The 17076-nt window shown below is 37.0% G+C and overlaps 2 protein-coding genes across 5 annotated transcripts; one reads left to right on the top strand and one right to left on the bottom strand.

Moving 5' to 3' along the window:
- Nucleotides 1–101: 101 nt before the first annotated feature.
- Nucleotides 102–6498, top strand: LOC139962486 (uncharacterized). Of its 4 annotated transcripts, none has more exons than XM_071962484.1 (4): nucleotides 102–197; nucleotides 1658–2125; nucleotides 2514–2586; nucleotides 3953–6498. In XM_071962484.1, the coding sequence occupies exons 1-4, from the start codon at nucleotides 178–180 to the stop codon at nucleotides 4127–4129; spliced, it is 738 nt and encodes a 245-aa protein (XP_071818585.1). In that variant the 5' UTR covers nucleotides 102–177; the 3' UTR covers nucleotides 4130–6498. The 4 variants fall into 4 exon arrangements, with proteins under 4 accessions (XP_071818585.1, XP_071818586.1, XP_071818588.1 ...); XM_071962485.1 differs by lacking the exon at nucleotides 102–197 and adding an exon at nucleotides 200–329; XM_071962487.1 differs by lacking the exon at nucleotides 102–197 and adding an exon at nucleotides 206–325.
- Nucleotides 6499–7821: 1323 nt separating this feature from the next.
- Nucleotides 7822–14793, bottom strand: LOC139962485 (dehydrodolichyl diphosphate synthase complex subunit nus1-like). The gene is made up of 5 exons (XM_071962482.1): nucleotides 14305–14793; nucleotides 13284–13430; nucleotides 11672–11821; nucleotides 10831–10930; nucleotides 7822–9855 (listed from the first exon to the last, which is right to left on the bottom strand). The coding sequence occupies exons 1-5, from the start codon at nucleotides 14600–14602 to the stop codon at nucleotides 9765–9767; spliced, it is 786 nt and encodes a 261-aa protein (XP_071818583.1). The 5' UTR covers nucleotides 14603–14793; the 3' UTR covers nucleotides 7822–9764.
- Between the last annotated feature and the right edge of the window lie 2283 nt (nucleotides 14794–17076).

Genomic DNA, 17076 nt, shown 5'->3' with positions numbered 1-17076 from the left:
GGCCAGGTTGAGTGGTATCGAATCAACGATCAAAATCAATTCCAGAGGAATCTAAAGATTTTCTCATTCTCTGGTTCACATGTACAGTACATCAAACATGTTTATTGAACATGATTTCGTTACACAGACTTTATATTGTACAGTCTACGTACGCGAGGACCGTATTTTAACAGTGGAATGCACACATATAGCGATCGGTATTCATTTTAGATACATGCGCTTTTCCCGCGCATTTGCAGATTTCGCGCAAGTAGCATTATAACCTCACTGAACTGAAAATACACACAGCACAGAATATGCATTTTCTATTACTAGACTAGCCTAGGCACGTAAGTTATATTCCCAGGGTAGCAATTAATTTGTTTTCTTCTCATTTTTCATTTTGGTGTTTTCCAGCATGGAAAACCGAGTAACTTAAGCCTACTCATCAATGCTGGCAAAGCCTATAGCTACAGTAGCTAGCTAGGCCTATAGGACTAGTTGCCAGCAGGCATAAGTTACTCGTACGTACCACTTGGTAGGTTAAGTGTGTACCTTTAATCCGGTTACTTTTTTAGGCTAGGCCTACCACAGTTCCAGGCCTACGTAGTGTTTGAGATAAGATTAAATACTTGCTTAAGGTTATAATAAATGGACAGAGCAATACAGCCTATACTCTATGCTCAGGTCTTTGCTAAGTGTTTATTGAATGCAACAATAGCAGCATACTGTAACTTGGATACAAGTAATACACATTTTTCACTCAGCACCATAATATTGTGCATGGCAGTAGGCTAATTAAGTTCCAACTTAACAGAAACAGGCACTTTATTTAACCCCTTGGCTGGCTAGGCCTAATTCCAGGTAACCATAAATCACGGTTGAACCATACTCTGTCAATAGACTTGCCCTAGACTATACCCAGTTATAATGGCCCATGTTATATTTTTGTTTAATTTATTTACCTGATTAACAATATCACTGTTACCTCGCTTCTCAGCCTTTTGGCTAAGATCATGTATAGTATCTGTTCCCTTTCGAGGGGAATGGTGGTGCACACTCGACGTTGATCCCACAGTCACAGTCTCGATGCAAGGGGACTGGGGTTGCGAACAGATCAGTCGTTCGGTAGTTTGGTTTTCATGCCCAGGTTCTTTCCTGGGCGACTTTTTCTTTAAAAGTTACCACATACTACTACTAGCTATGTCTATAGTAACACATAATGTAAATTTTATAATGACCAATTCAATTGTGTGAAAAGTATGTAGGACAGTGATAACTGCTACCAAACCATGCAATAAACAATTATGTGCAGGCTTTAAAAATGAAAAATTTAATTTAAAAAAGAGTATCAAATTGTACCTCATTAGGGGAGACTTTTTTTGGAAGATCTCTTGCAATCAGTGCATTACAACCAATAAGTGAGACTCTGGTGAGACTTAAAAGCTAGCAGTAATGTTGGGCTCAAGACTAAAGCCGATTGGGGATGTGTCTTATTGTTGGGGTGCACTATATAGCCTAGGCCTATCCTTTCAGTGAAATGAGACTATTCCATTGCTCACTGGATTGTAAGTTCTTCACTTCTATCTTTTTTGCAAATTCTTTATTATCTTAATTCTGTCACAAACAACAGATTGGTAACTGTTCAGAAACATGTCATATTTTTCTCTCCCAACAGGAAAATGTTAAAGATTTACCAACGTAGCTATACAACTATCCAACAGTACTACAACTACTCAAGATGTTTTCTTATAACACAGCACATAGCTAACTCGCAACAACAAAGTGTTCACATAACATCATCTGCTTCTTGTTTTCATCTTCGGAAGCAACCTCTCATTAATTCAAAACATGAGATATCCAAATTTTTGGTCCCTGATAGTCTATTTCAGCATGTAAACATTGTTCAAGCATATTCTTCAAAAGGGAGAGGGAAAAATTCCAAAGTCTTTGGAGAAAATGATGAAGATGTGTATTCTGATAGTGAATCAGATGAAAGGTGGGAGGATGACAATTTGGGTGATGAGGAGGTGGAAGATGAAGATGACCTAGCAGATGGTCCAAGGACCTGGAAGGATCTCGCACTTAATGTCTCATCTTTAAGAATCGATGCTATTCTTAGTAGTGGGCTTGGAATCTCCAGAAAGTGAGTCAAAGTATATTGCAGTATTTTGATGGTGTAATGTGAAAATACATTTTTGGGGATTGCAATGGGGAAGGAGGGGGGGGAGGACAGAGGAACACTACTATTGGTTACATTTCTACAGTCGAGCAAGTGACCTTTGCTTGTCAAGACCGACATGTTATTGTATGTGTAATGCAAATCTTATCTGTACAGCCTAATTCCCTCTTAGTACACAGGTGTATCCACTTCAATTAGATTGGCTGTTAACAGATGTATTAAAACATTGACAATTTTCTAGTACCAAACCATGCGGACTTTGCTGTATTGATCTATTAAACATAATGTGCCATTATTCTCTGCACTTAACAAAATCCTTTAATACTGTATCTAACGTTTTCTCCTTTTAAAGGAAAATAGAAGATGCATTCTTGGAAGCCAGACTAATGCTGAATAACAAAGTCATATCCAAGAAAAGCAAAATGGTGAGTAGATGTCCAAAATAAGGAATCGCTTTGAAGGGTTTGATTTTGCAAGCATTGACCATTCATGTTTCTTCACAATGCTGAAAATTATCCCTTCTGTTTCCTTCTTTCTGTTTCAAAATGTTTTAGGAATGTTGTTGATGATAAGGGGCACATGCAGTGTCATGCTGTCCATCAACTCCTTTCTCTGGTTGAGAAATTATCAAAGTTTGCTTAAAATCTACCTTTTAGCTAATTAGGTTCTTGTTACTTTGGATAAGGAATATGTGTGTAAAGGTTAACCTTACCAAGGTTCAATTTCTGATCCAATATGAGGTGCATCTGAAATCATAATTACTGATTTGTACTTAGAAAGTGCTGACTTTAATAAAGGATTTCAGGTTTGTCAATGTGTTTTACTTCCCTAAAACAGCTGGTTGTGTTTATAACAGTGCATAAACATATCCTACCATACAATATATGTAATTTGGGCCTTCAACACTACCATGGTCGATGCACCTAATTTATATGTTAAATTCTGGGCAAGGTTGGTAATATTGTGCTAGTGATGGGATTCACCACCAGCCCATGACACCATCATAGATGAGAAAAATATTCCATAGCAAAAGGAGTTGGATTGATATGTTGAAATAAGGGCATACAGTATACACCTATGTACTTGATCTGGTGTAAAGGGAATGCTGCAAATTTTAATGTACTTGAAACGCTTGCACAATAGTGTAATGTAGCATGCAGTTATATCCCCATCATATTACTTTAAACATGTGCTTCTATGCCTCTTTGTCTTAAGAGTAACTACTTACTTCCTGTTCCCAAGTTTATTCACCCTTCACCCACACCATAGTCATAGAAGCCCCCTTTGTCTTAATTCCATGAAATATTCATGCTTAACCACAGATGACAACCTGTTGCATCTCATGTGTATTACAAGTGTGGTTAGTCATAGCCCTCTCCTATGTGCCTTAGTAATTATAAGTAAAAGACTCTGTGACCCAGAGTTTATGTCACAGAGAGGTTACTGCCCCTTCACAGGAAGCAAATACTGTAGTTTTTTAGTATGAACAAGACTAAGATTCCAGACTTCAGAGAGTGAAGTTCAGATACACTCCGGCAACAATATTGCCACACACTGCACACAGAATAAATAAAGCTTATATTCTACAATTACATCTATGTCTGGCGTTTCTCTTTATCTGCTGTTAATTCTACTTATTTAATAACGGAGCCCTGAACTAATTGAGCCGGAGCACCCCAACGTAACAATAGCTTTTGCTTGAACCCAAAAAATGCAGTTGGTTTTTAAGGTATCACTTTGAGTGTAATAAAGAAGCTAATTATAGAAAGAAATGTTTGCTTTTATTTTAAGGTTAAACAGGGCGATGTTGTCGATGTCGTTCTGAAGGGAAAGCATTCGGATAATAAAGATAGGGAGCTTCCTTCAGCAGCAGTGATGCGAGTCAAAGTCCTAAGAATCAGAGAGGAACTGACGTCTAAAGACAGAGTACCCGTAAAATTGAGGCGATGGAAGCACCTGGAAGTGTAATAGCAAAGTTTCCAATTTAAATAGCCGGCCCTCGACTTGATTCTCCAGAAATATTGAATTGACAACATTTTTTTCTACACCAGCTTTGACTCTGTAATTGGTTTACAGAAGTTTGTCAGATAAATTATTTTACTTAAGAAATGGACAAATAAATGTAATTTTCATTCAGCCAGTTTATCATAGTATTACTTATTCATGGCAAATTTGTCAGTGAGAACCCAAAGGGCATTTCTATTAATATTATTATATAAACTCCTTAACTTAAGTCTATAAAGGGGGTATCCTGCAATATTATTGTACACACCTAGTGTGTTTTCCTTCCAAATATGATTGCAAATTGATACAGTTGAGCCCTTGGAGTTTGAGAACTTGGGAATTGTAACGTTTCGTTCTCCTAAGAGGACTGTAATTATTCAGTTTTTAAATGATCGATATCATTCTACTCCAGCAAATTTGCAGCCGACAACTCAGGTACCACTTTCATGTTACTTAAAGTGAGATGTATGACATATTACATGGCAAAGACGATTGTTTCACAAATATGTTTGTGCTTAGACATTTGAAATGAAAAACTTTAAAAGTCAGTGAAGTACAATATGGTAGGATCATATAAATGCGTTTAAAGACACAGGTACTCAGCGATACATCTGTCTTAATGAACTACAAAGGATTTGAGATAATTAATCATTTTGTGTACTTTACCACAAATTCCTATTACCTGTTCCTAAGGAGGGACATATGTACAATGATCATGTCTTGGGTTTCACATGATCTTTCTCTCTTTTGTATATTTCCTACTCATAAGGTCATGGCTTCACACTGTAAACATATGCTGGGTGGTTACTATAGCAACTCTCTTAATACTGTGTTAATTAATTATCTACTTTTGATTTCATTTATTGCTTGAGTGACTATGCTGCTGTCAATTTATCTGCTGGGTGAAAAAGGTTCTTTCAAGGACCAATAATGGGGGGGGGGGGGGGGAAATAAACATGTTAATGAGGTAATAGATGTGACTACTCATATACATAGTAACCGTGCATGATGGCATGTCAAATGTAAACCATCGAGCAGCCTACGTAACATTCTGTTCTATCATATGATTACTAAACATGGAACAAAGTTCCTTATAATAAGAAAATGGGTTATGTAGTGTAGAATTTTGTGACTATTTATCCTGTTTAATTACTATGTTTTCCACATTGCCTTTTATGTTAAAGATTCAGTTTCGTGAAATTTTGTAACTTAACTAGTGTAGTAATATACAGGTATAATGAAAATGTACTGAATAAAAACCAGATTTGAATGGTCCTAAATTGTGAGCAAATGAGCATTCATAAATCATGGGCAAGTCATGAATTATATCGTAGTAATTTCAATTTTCGTGGGGAATCATTAAATTCATTAAAGAATGCAATTTAAGCATCAACATCACTGAACGAAAACTGCAGATATCTTGTTGCATTTTGGTGGTGTTTGGAACACCACTTTGTTTGTGTTTGTTTAAGGTTTTTTTGTCATCAAAGGTTTATTTTTTGTTATTTGTGAAATTGATTTAACAGATAAATAATTTTATTGTTGGGGAAAGATTCATTAGGCAGCATTATGTCAGTCAATCTAACTTGTAAGAAAAATGTCTGAAATTTTTGTGAGATATTCTGCAGAATTCTGGGCAAACCTTTCTCTCAAAATGTCAGAGGTCACTAGAGTGTTCTATTTATAAATGTAACCATTTCAATCCAGTTTGAATTCTGGGTAAATTTATACTGTAATACAACCAACCAATCATATGTTAAACTTGCCATTTCCAAATCCAGCCAATTCCTGTCCACCGATGCAAAGTAGATAAATTTACTAAACTCCCAAGGTTATGAGTAAAGATTGATTGGGTGTACTGTACATGGTTCCAGCAACTACAGACCACATTCCAAAATTTTAGGTCATTCAGGAGTACAATGTATCGTATCATCTGGGCAAAGATGTACCTTATTCAAGTGGTATAGCCATGAGGCCTCTGTGGGCCAAGGTCCCCATCCCTTCAAACCAAAACAGGAGAAACCAGCTGAGAGGATTGTGATATTCAACCATACAACAGTACCAGAAATGTATTCTCTCCTATCCTATCTCCCTACCTAACATGCAAAGTGGTAGGCCCAAGTACCATGAGGTACTCTGCAGATAAAAACAACATGCCTTCCTCAATGTCTTGCTTTTCTTTTATCAATACAGTCCTCTACAACCTCATGTATCTGCTTATAGCAAACGCACAAATGTTTTGGTGCCTTGATTATGTCATTGAACGACATGTGTTCATGGAAAACTTTTATGCAATAAATTTGAGCATGCAAAAGAATGCATATCTCCAATAATAGCAGCATTTTTTTTTTTAATCTGTTGGGATTCTACCTCACCCCTTCCCATTAGGAGGTTACAATTTTATATCCTGCTGTCACATCTGAGTGGCTTCCTATTTTTATTTGCTTTGAAATCCCAAAAGACACAAGTTTCCAGGTTATTTTCTATTTCTTAATTTTCTTCTGAACCGACCATGAGAATTTTTATTTTCCTCGCATAGGAACAAAGACCTCCGCAAACTAAATTAGAAATAATAAATGAGCAATCAAACATTATGACACTGAAATTAAGCCAGTTGAATTGTTTCTGTCCAATAATGACTTTTATTTAAAATAGGGCAAATTGTACAAACAATCATTCTCTCCTTGTTGAATTATTGAATAAGCATAATTTTGTCATGCAAGTAAAACATTCAGTGCGACCAAGACTGGCACTTCATTCCACATAAACCATCACAGATGACCATGTAGGATCACTTAAAGGACCAGCAAACCATGTTAATCTTGTCAGCAACATATACCCTTTATAAACCAACCCCAGCACTAACCCCCCATCCCAATGCCCCCCATCCCCATGCCCCCTCCCAGCCATTGCAACATCATTCTTGCCTTCTTCGTTCACTGCCTATCACCTAAACGCAACCTGCTACCTTGCAGCAGCCTACCATGTTTGCTGGCAAAAAAAAGCATAATCTGCAAAAACATTAAACAATCCATCTACGGTAACTTTATTATGAGAACATTTTAAAAAGATCTTTAATGTAGAGATTTTTTCGGCTAGTCCAATCAAATTTTATACCTATCAGTGAGCTGATATGCATTACAGCAAATATTCATCAATTTCACAATCATCGTGTGGAATGGATAAAATTAGCCTATATTTTCTAAGGCAATTGGTGGAAATTTATTTGAGGGAAGATTGAGGAATATTACTATGTGGTAGACATGGTGTATATGTATCACATTCCTTGACATAGTTTGAACCTTCCATTTTTTATTTGAACCTTCCATTTTTTTATTAAAACCTTGGATCACAATAAAAAATTACATTACTTTTTGGAATCGATTTATCAGATTCTTCTTCTGATCTAACATGTGCTTAAATGTAGGCAATGTTAACTCTATCATTGCAAAATAAAAATACCTACTTAAAAAATGTGAAAATTGAGCTTGGCGGTGGAACTGCATAGACAAAATATTCTCTAATGAAACTACTTCGGTTTAATCATGCACTATAACAAATTAGCCAAACCCAGATGTACCCTACAAATACAGTCATGCACCCAGTATTTCTACAGAACATTGTTTGTCTTCTAATTTTGTTTTGATATTTTATTATTAATATATAAACTAAGTATGCTCGACTGACTTTTTGAAGATGTAAAGTCAAGCGTTGTATTTTTGTGTTGACTCTGCCACAGTGTGCTGGTTACCACACTTGACCACTTCAGGAAAGATCAAGGTACTTTTAAAAATAATAAGACGTATTTTAGTCCCATCAAAATCACAGAGGGAACAAGGAAGACAGATATTACATTAAGTTTGTGGGACACAAATTATCTGTATTGTATTTAAACTGTTAAAAGCTCTTGAAATAATAGCAAGAAGCAGAACAGTAGTTTTCACCACACCATCTCGTAGAGTGAGGGCTCTACGTTTATGTAAGTATACCTTGTTGAGAGTGACACAAAATTACAACCCCATGTAAAAATACAGCTTAAAGAGTGTAAAGGTAATGTTGGTAGGGACATTGATTCCAGATGGACGTCTGACTGAGCCATATATTGCTATCGGCCGAGTGAGATGACCAATGGCGCTGGAGCATTGAAACTAGCAGTGTTTTTCGGCAACTCTGATTAAACTGGCACCTTTTTGCTACCACAAGGAAATTTGCATCGTTGGCACCTCAACCTGACAGGACCTTCAATCCCTTGGACCAGGGAGCTGTTAGAGTAGCAGCTCCCTGCTTGGACCCAGCAAGCACAACGGATCCAAGCCAGTGATCCTGTATGGCAATGTGACCCTAGTGGGTTGTTATTCCTGTGCACTGATAAAGCCAATGTTTAACTTGCTGCAATGAAGAAACTAGCCAATATCTAGCATGTACCATTCCATGACAAGGGGTGGGTGGGATGGGGGGGGGATAAAGTTTATGCACTGTACAGGTACATTTTAATAAACAGTATGTATGCCTTGCTTTTTAACATCCACGGTTTTAATGGCAACAAGATTTCAACCAGATCTCACCAACAATCTACTATCATTTCTCTTCCAAATGTTGTCTCTTGTCAAAGGAATATTTGCTGTTAAAAATTAGTTTGCATTTAATTGTAATATTTTTGTGCATGATCTACACCAACCCCACTACAAAAAATCATATCAAACTTTATGATTACAGAAACTTCACATACTTTGCATTTTCTTCCTCTTTTCGCTACATGCAGATCAGTTCTGTCCGAGACTGACCTAAAGAAGACTGTTTTAGTTGGGGAATTTCCCATTCTGTGATGTGGTTACAGCAGTGGGATGGAAGAACATTTTGCCTTACAAAATGGGCACTGTAAACATAATCTGGTCACATCAGAACGTAGTTGTAATTAAAAACTTTTGCTTTTGTCAACGTACAACACAGATGATCAAATACATTTCCACAGCTGGGAACCAATGAGGACAATACTATACTGATACATGACAAATGATCCCTCTGAGGTTGATACAGCACAATAAAGTACCTGATATGATTGCTTGTAGGTCAACTACAATGTACAATACTGTTTCTTTCACGTCTGAATTTCCACAACCCTGATAGTCTAATCTTGTAGAACTGAAATATCAAACTTCCTTGCTTTGTTTGCTGCACATGTATGCAATGACTGGTATCAGGTGGTAACAAATTACAGTACAGCACCATCTTTATATAAGAATTACAAGTGAGATGCAGATAATCCCTCAGCTAAGTAGTGTACATCCTCTAACATAGAGCATGGTGTCATCTGTGGGATTTGTAAGTGTGCTGCAAATAACATTCATATTCCACCAATCTGGAACAATGGCTGATATCAGATGGCAAGAAATTTACATATCTACACCGTTGCTTTAAATACATCATCGTTGAAGATTTTTCATATTCAAGCATAACGGCTGGTGCCATCCATGGCAATCACTGGTATCAGGTGGCGATAAAATAGCACATGCATCTTTGATTCCTCAGTTGGTGTCAGAAGTGGGATGCGGAGGATCATTTGTTGGATGCTGCGCATCCTCTATGTCAAATACTGGGGTCATTTCCCAAATCGTTGCTCTGTCCTTGCAAATACGTGGAGCAGGTCAAGTAATGATTTGTAATCAAAGCCATGATGACTAGGGTAGGATCTGAGAGAACAAAGACATTTCATTTGCTGTTAGTAATTCATGAATTCATCCAAAATAGTTGAAAATCAAATACAGGGAAAAGAAAATTTCTGAAATGCTTCATCAAAGTGTCGGTTAATGTATTAAGGTTATTAGACTATACAGGGTGTTATAAGTAAATAAGGACAATGATTTAAAGTTTAATGTAAACTTGGCAAAAGCAATCTTCAGGCCAGCAAACAAAGATTTAAAACAAAGGTCATTCTTTCCCCAAAGTTGCACTCATTTCCCCAAAATAGACTTAAAATGTGACTTTACATCATTTTGTACAAAAGCTTTGCAATTCCAAAATTTTATTCAAAATATCCCAAGTGAAATATTCATCCTTAATTCTTGACTTCTCACTGTTTAGTATTCATATGGAAGGTAACCTTTGATTTTACATATGACGCTAAGATACATGATAACCATAGAACCCTTGAACCAGCTGTTAATAATAACCTGTGTAACTTGGGATGCATGGTGTTAAAACACAGAACTTTGTGATTTTTTAGTGCTACTTTCAAGCTGGCGGGAAGAAAGATTTCCACTTGTCCCCTTCAAATTACCCCAAGAAAAATGGTCACCTCCATACACTGGTTTAACGTGAAACCATCCATATGTGACAGCATTTGATTCAAAACTAAATATAAAGGTTTGGTCATGCTCATACGTTCTCCCCACTTTGTAACAACGTAGAAATAAAACTGGTATGTAACATTAGCTCTGCGATCAGCCGCATTTAGTACAAACTAATTTGTATGGTCCCATGTACATTGCTCATTGAATGCAAGTTTTAAACATTCATGTTATGTCATTAATTAATGGAATTTAACCATCACGATGATCAGGCTTTCATTTTGAAATGATCTGGTTGTCTGATGGGATACAAAATCTAAATCTTGCAGCCTTCCATTAAAATGAAGCATCTTCTAAAGCAAGGTGGAAATAACTTACATAATTTCTGTGAGTCTGATCTGCCAGGGCAAATAGCCAAGGAGACTGCTGATGGTTCCAAATTTAAATATTAACTCCGGATCAGGAAAACTGTGAGTTGCTGAAGAGAGAAAATATGTAATCCAGAGTAACTCTACACGATGGAAAAGCATAGATCTAAAGTTTCATACTATGCTGGTCACCCTAGACTAAACCATGTACATTTATATCCTGTCAGAATCAGGGAATCATTTATCCAGTTTCACATCGCAAAATGCTGTAAAATGCATTTTTCATTACATTATTACACTATGAACTTGATCTTTTACGAAGCACTGTTTTTCGGTATTATAGTATAATAATGACTCAGATCGTGTCTCGAAAAGTTGGGGGTTTGTGGACAACTCTGATATCCACAGGGGGATCGTGGGTGGATAAAGTTAGGGAAACCCTGCAATAGAGCTTTCAAAGTTCCTTACTACATTACAATTTGTCAACACCCACAGCAAACTTGCAATTCTTGTTTAGTCAGCTGTGTGTATTATAGAATTACAAATAGTTATTTGGAATCAATAGACACGTCTGATGCAGACATCTGTGTTAATAAAATCGAGAAACAAAACAAGAATTGATCAAATGAAGAACAAAACAAAGCATTTCTACAAATGCTTATTTGTTTGCCATATTTTTAAATTAAAAACTGAAAGTTTATTTTGGTCAAACAGGAATGCACACCCACATGCAACAGTGCAAGCTTTTCCAGTTTGTTGGACAAGGGTGAGGTGAGGGGGGCAGCTGAGAGTGGGGGGAATTATAAACAACCTCATCCATAGAACCATTACAGATAAGAACCACAACTCACCTTGAAGCCATTTATTTAAATCAAATTCTTCTTGCTGTATCACGTCATTGCAGTATTGCTTTGCTGCCCTCACCAGGGTAGGCTGTCCATCACCAGGTTCAAGTATGTACAGTTGCGTCGTACAAAGTTTGGAATTTTTACCAGAACAATCTGTAAATCGAAGAAAGGTGAACACTTGCATAATTTACAGTACACGGTTAGCCAGGTAGTTTATAAAACCCTGAAGCCTGCAGGTAAACAGGAACGACAAAATCAAATTTACCCTTGTAAAAAATTCATACATTTCATGGTCATGTACTTTTCATAAGCAATGTATTGTCAACAATGAGTTTAACTTACAGCACTTGAAGATAAGGATACACTGTACTCACTAAAGTCCCAAGAACTACAGCATCAAAGATAAAATACTCAATAGAACCAGAACACATCAGTGGATGTAATATTAAAGGAAAACTAAAGTAAATATACTGTATAATTCCGAGAACAAAGGAAACCCTTCTCTTAAGCAGCTTTTTCAGTTAACTTAGTGATATTTTTTTTTATTCTCTTCAATACTAAATCCATGTAATGAATCAAAAAGCTGCTTTAATACCAAGCTGATGATGTCTGAAGCTGCTATCCTACAACAATAAACAAGCCCCAAAATACCAATGAGCTTGCTAAATGTCATCCAATTCTTCCTTGTTTTCATTTAATTTTTATTTCATTTTTATTCCCCCCCCCCCCACAATAATAATCTGAAAGCTCACCACTGAGCAGAGGTTTATTAAAGTTACCTAGTCTCATGGTAATAAATTACTTAATTCCACAACTGGGGGGGGGGGGGTTGAAATTGGCATGTGGGTCTTGTAATTGTGAATTTTAGACGACTCTTGACCATCAATCTTTTATTGGTCCTAGAAATCACCAGAAAATTTATAACTGGAAGCCAAGACCTAATAATTTTGTCTGGTAGAGAAATCATAAGCTACTATACATGGTGGCCAAATTACCTCTACAAGAAAAACAAAACATACATAATAATGATAATAGTATTCATACTAAAAAAAACTTCTCCATCTCCTACCATAGTTAACCTAAACAAAATTCACACATCTCTCAATTGTGATGCAAAATCTACAACACTTCAATTTTCCTGCAATTAGATCACAATGCAGAACAAAATTGTGAAATTGAGTTTGCGTTTGCATCAGAATTCTGCTCATGAATATTAATTTATCCTAGAAGTCACCATAAAATTTGTGCCTGGAAGCCAAGACCTAATATGTAGTAGTTGAGTAATCGGTGAGTAAATTGTCTGGTACAGAATCATTAAGCTGCTACACAGTATGGCAACATTATCATATCAAGAAATGCAAAAAAACATGAATTTATTTCCACACATGGAACATTCATTTCAATTTTTCTCCAAAATAGTTCACGCAATTGGGATGAAGAATATACTCTAAAATCTAAACGTTTTACTGGTACATGCGTACTGGCAATGCTGCACAGCATTGTGCAATCAATTTTGCATATTGCATCAGAATTTGCCTTGAAAAATTTGTTGACTTCATTTATTCTACAGGTACAGATTGATCATTTTACAAGTATCAATGACCTTTGACCTCACCCTTGATTCCATTGTGACTGTTTGTTGATGCTTCTGTCTTTCTAACAAAGGTTTCTATTGTAAAATTAAGATTCTCCATCTCTAGGAGTTGTTTTTCTTTCTCTGAGATGAGATTGGTCAGCTCTTGAGAATGTTTCTGCAACAAACCTTTGAGGAAACAAACAAATATTATTGTAAATATTTGCCTCAATTCTGATATAAGAAACATATGGGAAAGATATATATGTAGATGATAATATGCTGGTGATGTGCCAAACAGCAAATATGTGTTTAAAGCACTTTCAAACATATAACCTTAACAGGACCCTGAACAGTAAAGTAGCTCTATCTAAGGACTGGGTTCTAGCTGGGAAGATTCAATGAGTGAGAAGCAAGTACTGTAGGGGTCTAACTCTGTGCCCTTGTGGAAGAGAATAACATTTTGAATAGTTTTTTTGACAAACTCCATAGCAATGAAAGAGGCCTCGTTGTAGCATTGTTTGCAACAAATTGATACAAAAATTGAAGCTAAGAAAAACAATTTCAGAAGGTTCTAATCCTTAAAAGGAAGGACCCATAAACTTTAACAGACAAATTTAGTACTGTTTCTAATTTAAATAAAATGCTGGATATTGACTGACTAAGAATATCTGCAGGAAAAATACAGCAGAATGGAAGTAACAACTTTACTACAGTAGGCAAACAGCACTAGTACTAGCACTACAGTACAGTAGCTAGCCTAAGTAATTAGTAATACATTACTACAGCTTTACCCTCCATTATTTGAATCTACTAGGCCTAGGTTAATGCTAGGTATGGAACTGTAATGAGACAACGTTAGTAAACACGTAGTATGAGTAAGTCATAACACCGTACACTAATAACAAAACTAGTATTGGGGTCATGGCTCTTCATATAAGTTTCACTGTACGTAATGTACGCCTACTGCAGCTCGGCTACTTAATACGTTGCACAATACATAGACCGACGTTAGTGTTAGTAACGATATCAGTAATGGAGTTACAGTACTCAGCATAGTTACCTTCACTATCGTAGACACTGATGTATGAAACTCCAACTGCAGCACACCAGACAACAATGTTTGCAACATCACATATTGATACTTTCTCTTCTATAAACACTAAACCTAAATGACGAGGAATCTTGTGAAGTGATTTGGATTCATCCAGACATCTTTGTAAAGTTCTTTTTCTGTGGTTGTATTGACTTCGAAGAACGTAGTGTTTCTTTCCCCAACTTGGCCACGTACGTACAGCGAGGTTGTACAACCAGAGTACCAAATGAACTATATGAAATAGTACCTTGTCGATGAAAGCCATTGTGGCAACGCTTATGATAGTCTGATTTCTCCTCCAAAGTAGAAATAAACTTTATGATAAAGTGAAATCGTGATCATGCGACAAAAGATTCCATTCCAAGAATAATTTGGGGGTTCCACGACAGTGGACCCGGTAAGTACACGCACGCAAATTTGTCACATGCAATACCTGGGAGGTTGCACCGAACAAGAAGAACACCTTCAAAAGCGACCGAATCACATAATCATACAATGAACAAGCCACTCTGGTGTGCCATAGACCTTTGAACTGTGAAATAAGTAAATAAGGTAAAAATGCAAGGGGGTATGTTCAGACAATATTGTGCCACGCGTATTTCCTGGCGAGGAACCAGGGAGGAGGAAGAATGGGCTAAAGCCCATTTTCGACCTTAAACAAAAATTCAAAAGTAGTTGCTAATACAACCGAGCGGTTAGACCAGTGGTGTGCACAAGATTACAAAGGTGGGAGAGGGCCGGGTTCCAACTTTTCCCCGATCATATAGCCTTATATAGGAAGAGCCTGGAACTTTGTGGGGGGCCATAGGCGAATAACCTTTTTTTCCCCTCTTTTATTTTGTAAAGGAGTTGAGTACTTCCGTGGGGTCATTGAAGCCGACTCCCATCTAGGGAGGTCTGAATGTGCTTCCCAAGAAATTTTGTTTTACGTCAACGTTCGGTGCATTCTGAGGCATATTTAGCCTTCTATAAATTAGATCTATATAGGGGACAAACTAAAACGAATGACAGCGAATGACCGAATGACAATTGACTTTGTACAGGGTTAATTATCATTTGCGAATGACAGCGAATGACAACGAATGACAACAAAGGACAACGAATGACAACGAAGGACGGTGTTGAGAAGAGATAGAATGATTAACGGAGTGGATTAAATGCGGTTATTGGTTTTGGGTTATTGGTTTCTGCGCAAAAATGATTTGAGGAAAATCGCATGTTACGTGGTTGCAGGGTTTTGGTGTAATTTACGGATAGAAACCACAGGGAAAGTTTTTGTGTGAGAATGCGCTTGAGTGCTGTGCTTTTAACCTCCGTAGATTTATATAGAAAGATAACTGAAGCCGTTTCAAGATTATAGTATTGTTAGTTTCTAACAATTAATATCGGAAAAATGACGTTAAATTTACTTTTTAAAATCAGACTTACAATTTCGCTTACTATAAGGTGCGTTTTTATCTTGTCGTACTTTACTAGATCTAGATACCCACGAAGACTGAACTGTGATATTCGGTTGAAGCAAATGTCTGTGCTGTCATTACTGTCATTCGTTTTAGTCAACGCAATTTTTTAGTGTGTACAATATATTGTCATTCGTTATGTGTAACGCTATTGTCATTCGTTTTAGTAACACCCATTTAGATCTATATAGGCCTAAGTAACCTTAAATGCAAGGTTTTGTCAATAAATACGTTGTGTAGTTGAAAAGGTGGGGGGGGGGGTACTTGACATGTGTACTCCTTTTTATAAATATGCTATATTTATACTGGTTTCAATAAATGAAATGAAAATGAAAAGTAGCAGTTGTTCTCATTCTTCCTAGAATGCAAAATCCTCCAACTGCACCACTTTCCCCGAATGACGATGAGAGGTTCGCGCGGGGAATCAAATATCAAAATTTTGAGACAACACGTCAAAATGTCGAGTTACAAAACTTACAATGTTGAAATTTTCTTTCAAGTTAAAACTTGGAAATTTCGATTTAAATTGTGCTATGTGAAGATAAAACCTTGCATTCTTGATGTAGAAAATGTCCACTGGGTTAAACGTCCGTCGAAATTTTTACATAAAACTTCGACATTCTGTGATTAAGTCATAACTGTGAGAAACATCGAAATTTCGAGATGCGTTGCATCTTTCGAATTGGAGATAAACCGTGGACGGACAAGACCGGCACCCAGAACAATGTTTAGTGTCTAATTTGACCAAAATCTGCAGCGGAATCATAATTTATGAAAATTTAAAATTTTGTATGAAATTCAAAATTGTGACAAAACTTTAATATCATATAACTAGGGTCGTTTAATTTTTTCAAGAGGGATGTTGAACGATTTCGAGACCTATCGACCTGGCCTTCTGTGACCGACTGCAGTGACTAGCGTAACGTTTTCCACAAACAAATAAAAGGTAACAAAAGCGGCAACTTGCTTTATCATTACACGTGCATGTACACTGTTATTGACCGCAGCCCCAATAGAAGGTCGCCGTCGGGAGTGCCCAGGGGCGTAGCGAAGGTTTTTTTGTTGGGGGGGGGTGTAGAGAATTTGATTTGCCGACGGATCTGGAAGTGGTGACTGAAATGGGGGAGGGGTCTAAGGGGAGGGGGCGCCCCCTCCCCTTTGGCAACATTTTAGTTTTGAAACGTCCTTAGATGCAATCTGGTGCATATTTTAAGTCAAATTTGATTTGCCGACGGATCTGGAAGTGGTGACCGAAATGGGGAAGGGGTCTAAGGGTAGG

This window comes from Apostichopus japonicus, chromosome 21, assembly GCF_037975245.1.
Source record: "Apostichopus japonicus isolate 1M-3 chromosome 21, ASM3797524v1, whole genome shotgun sequence".
In the NCBI taxonomy this organism is placed as follows: domain Eukaryota; kingdom Metazoa; phylum Echinodermata; class Holothuroidea; order Aspidochirotida; family Stichopodidae; genus Apostichopus; species Apostichopus japonicus.
Note: the sequence above shows the minus strand (reverse complement) of the source record. Positions and strands in the feature narration are given on the sequence as shown.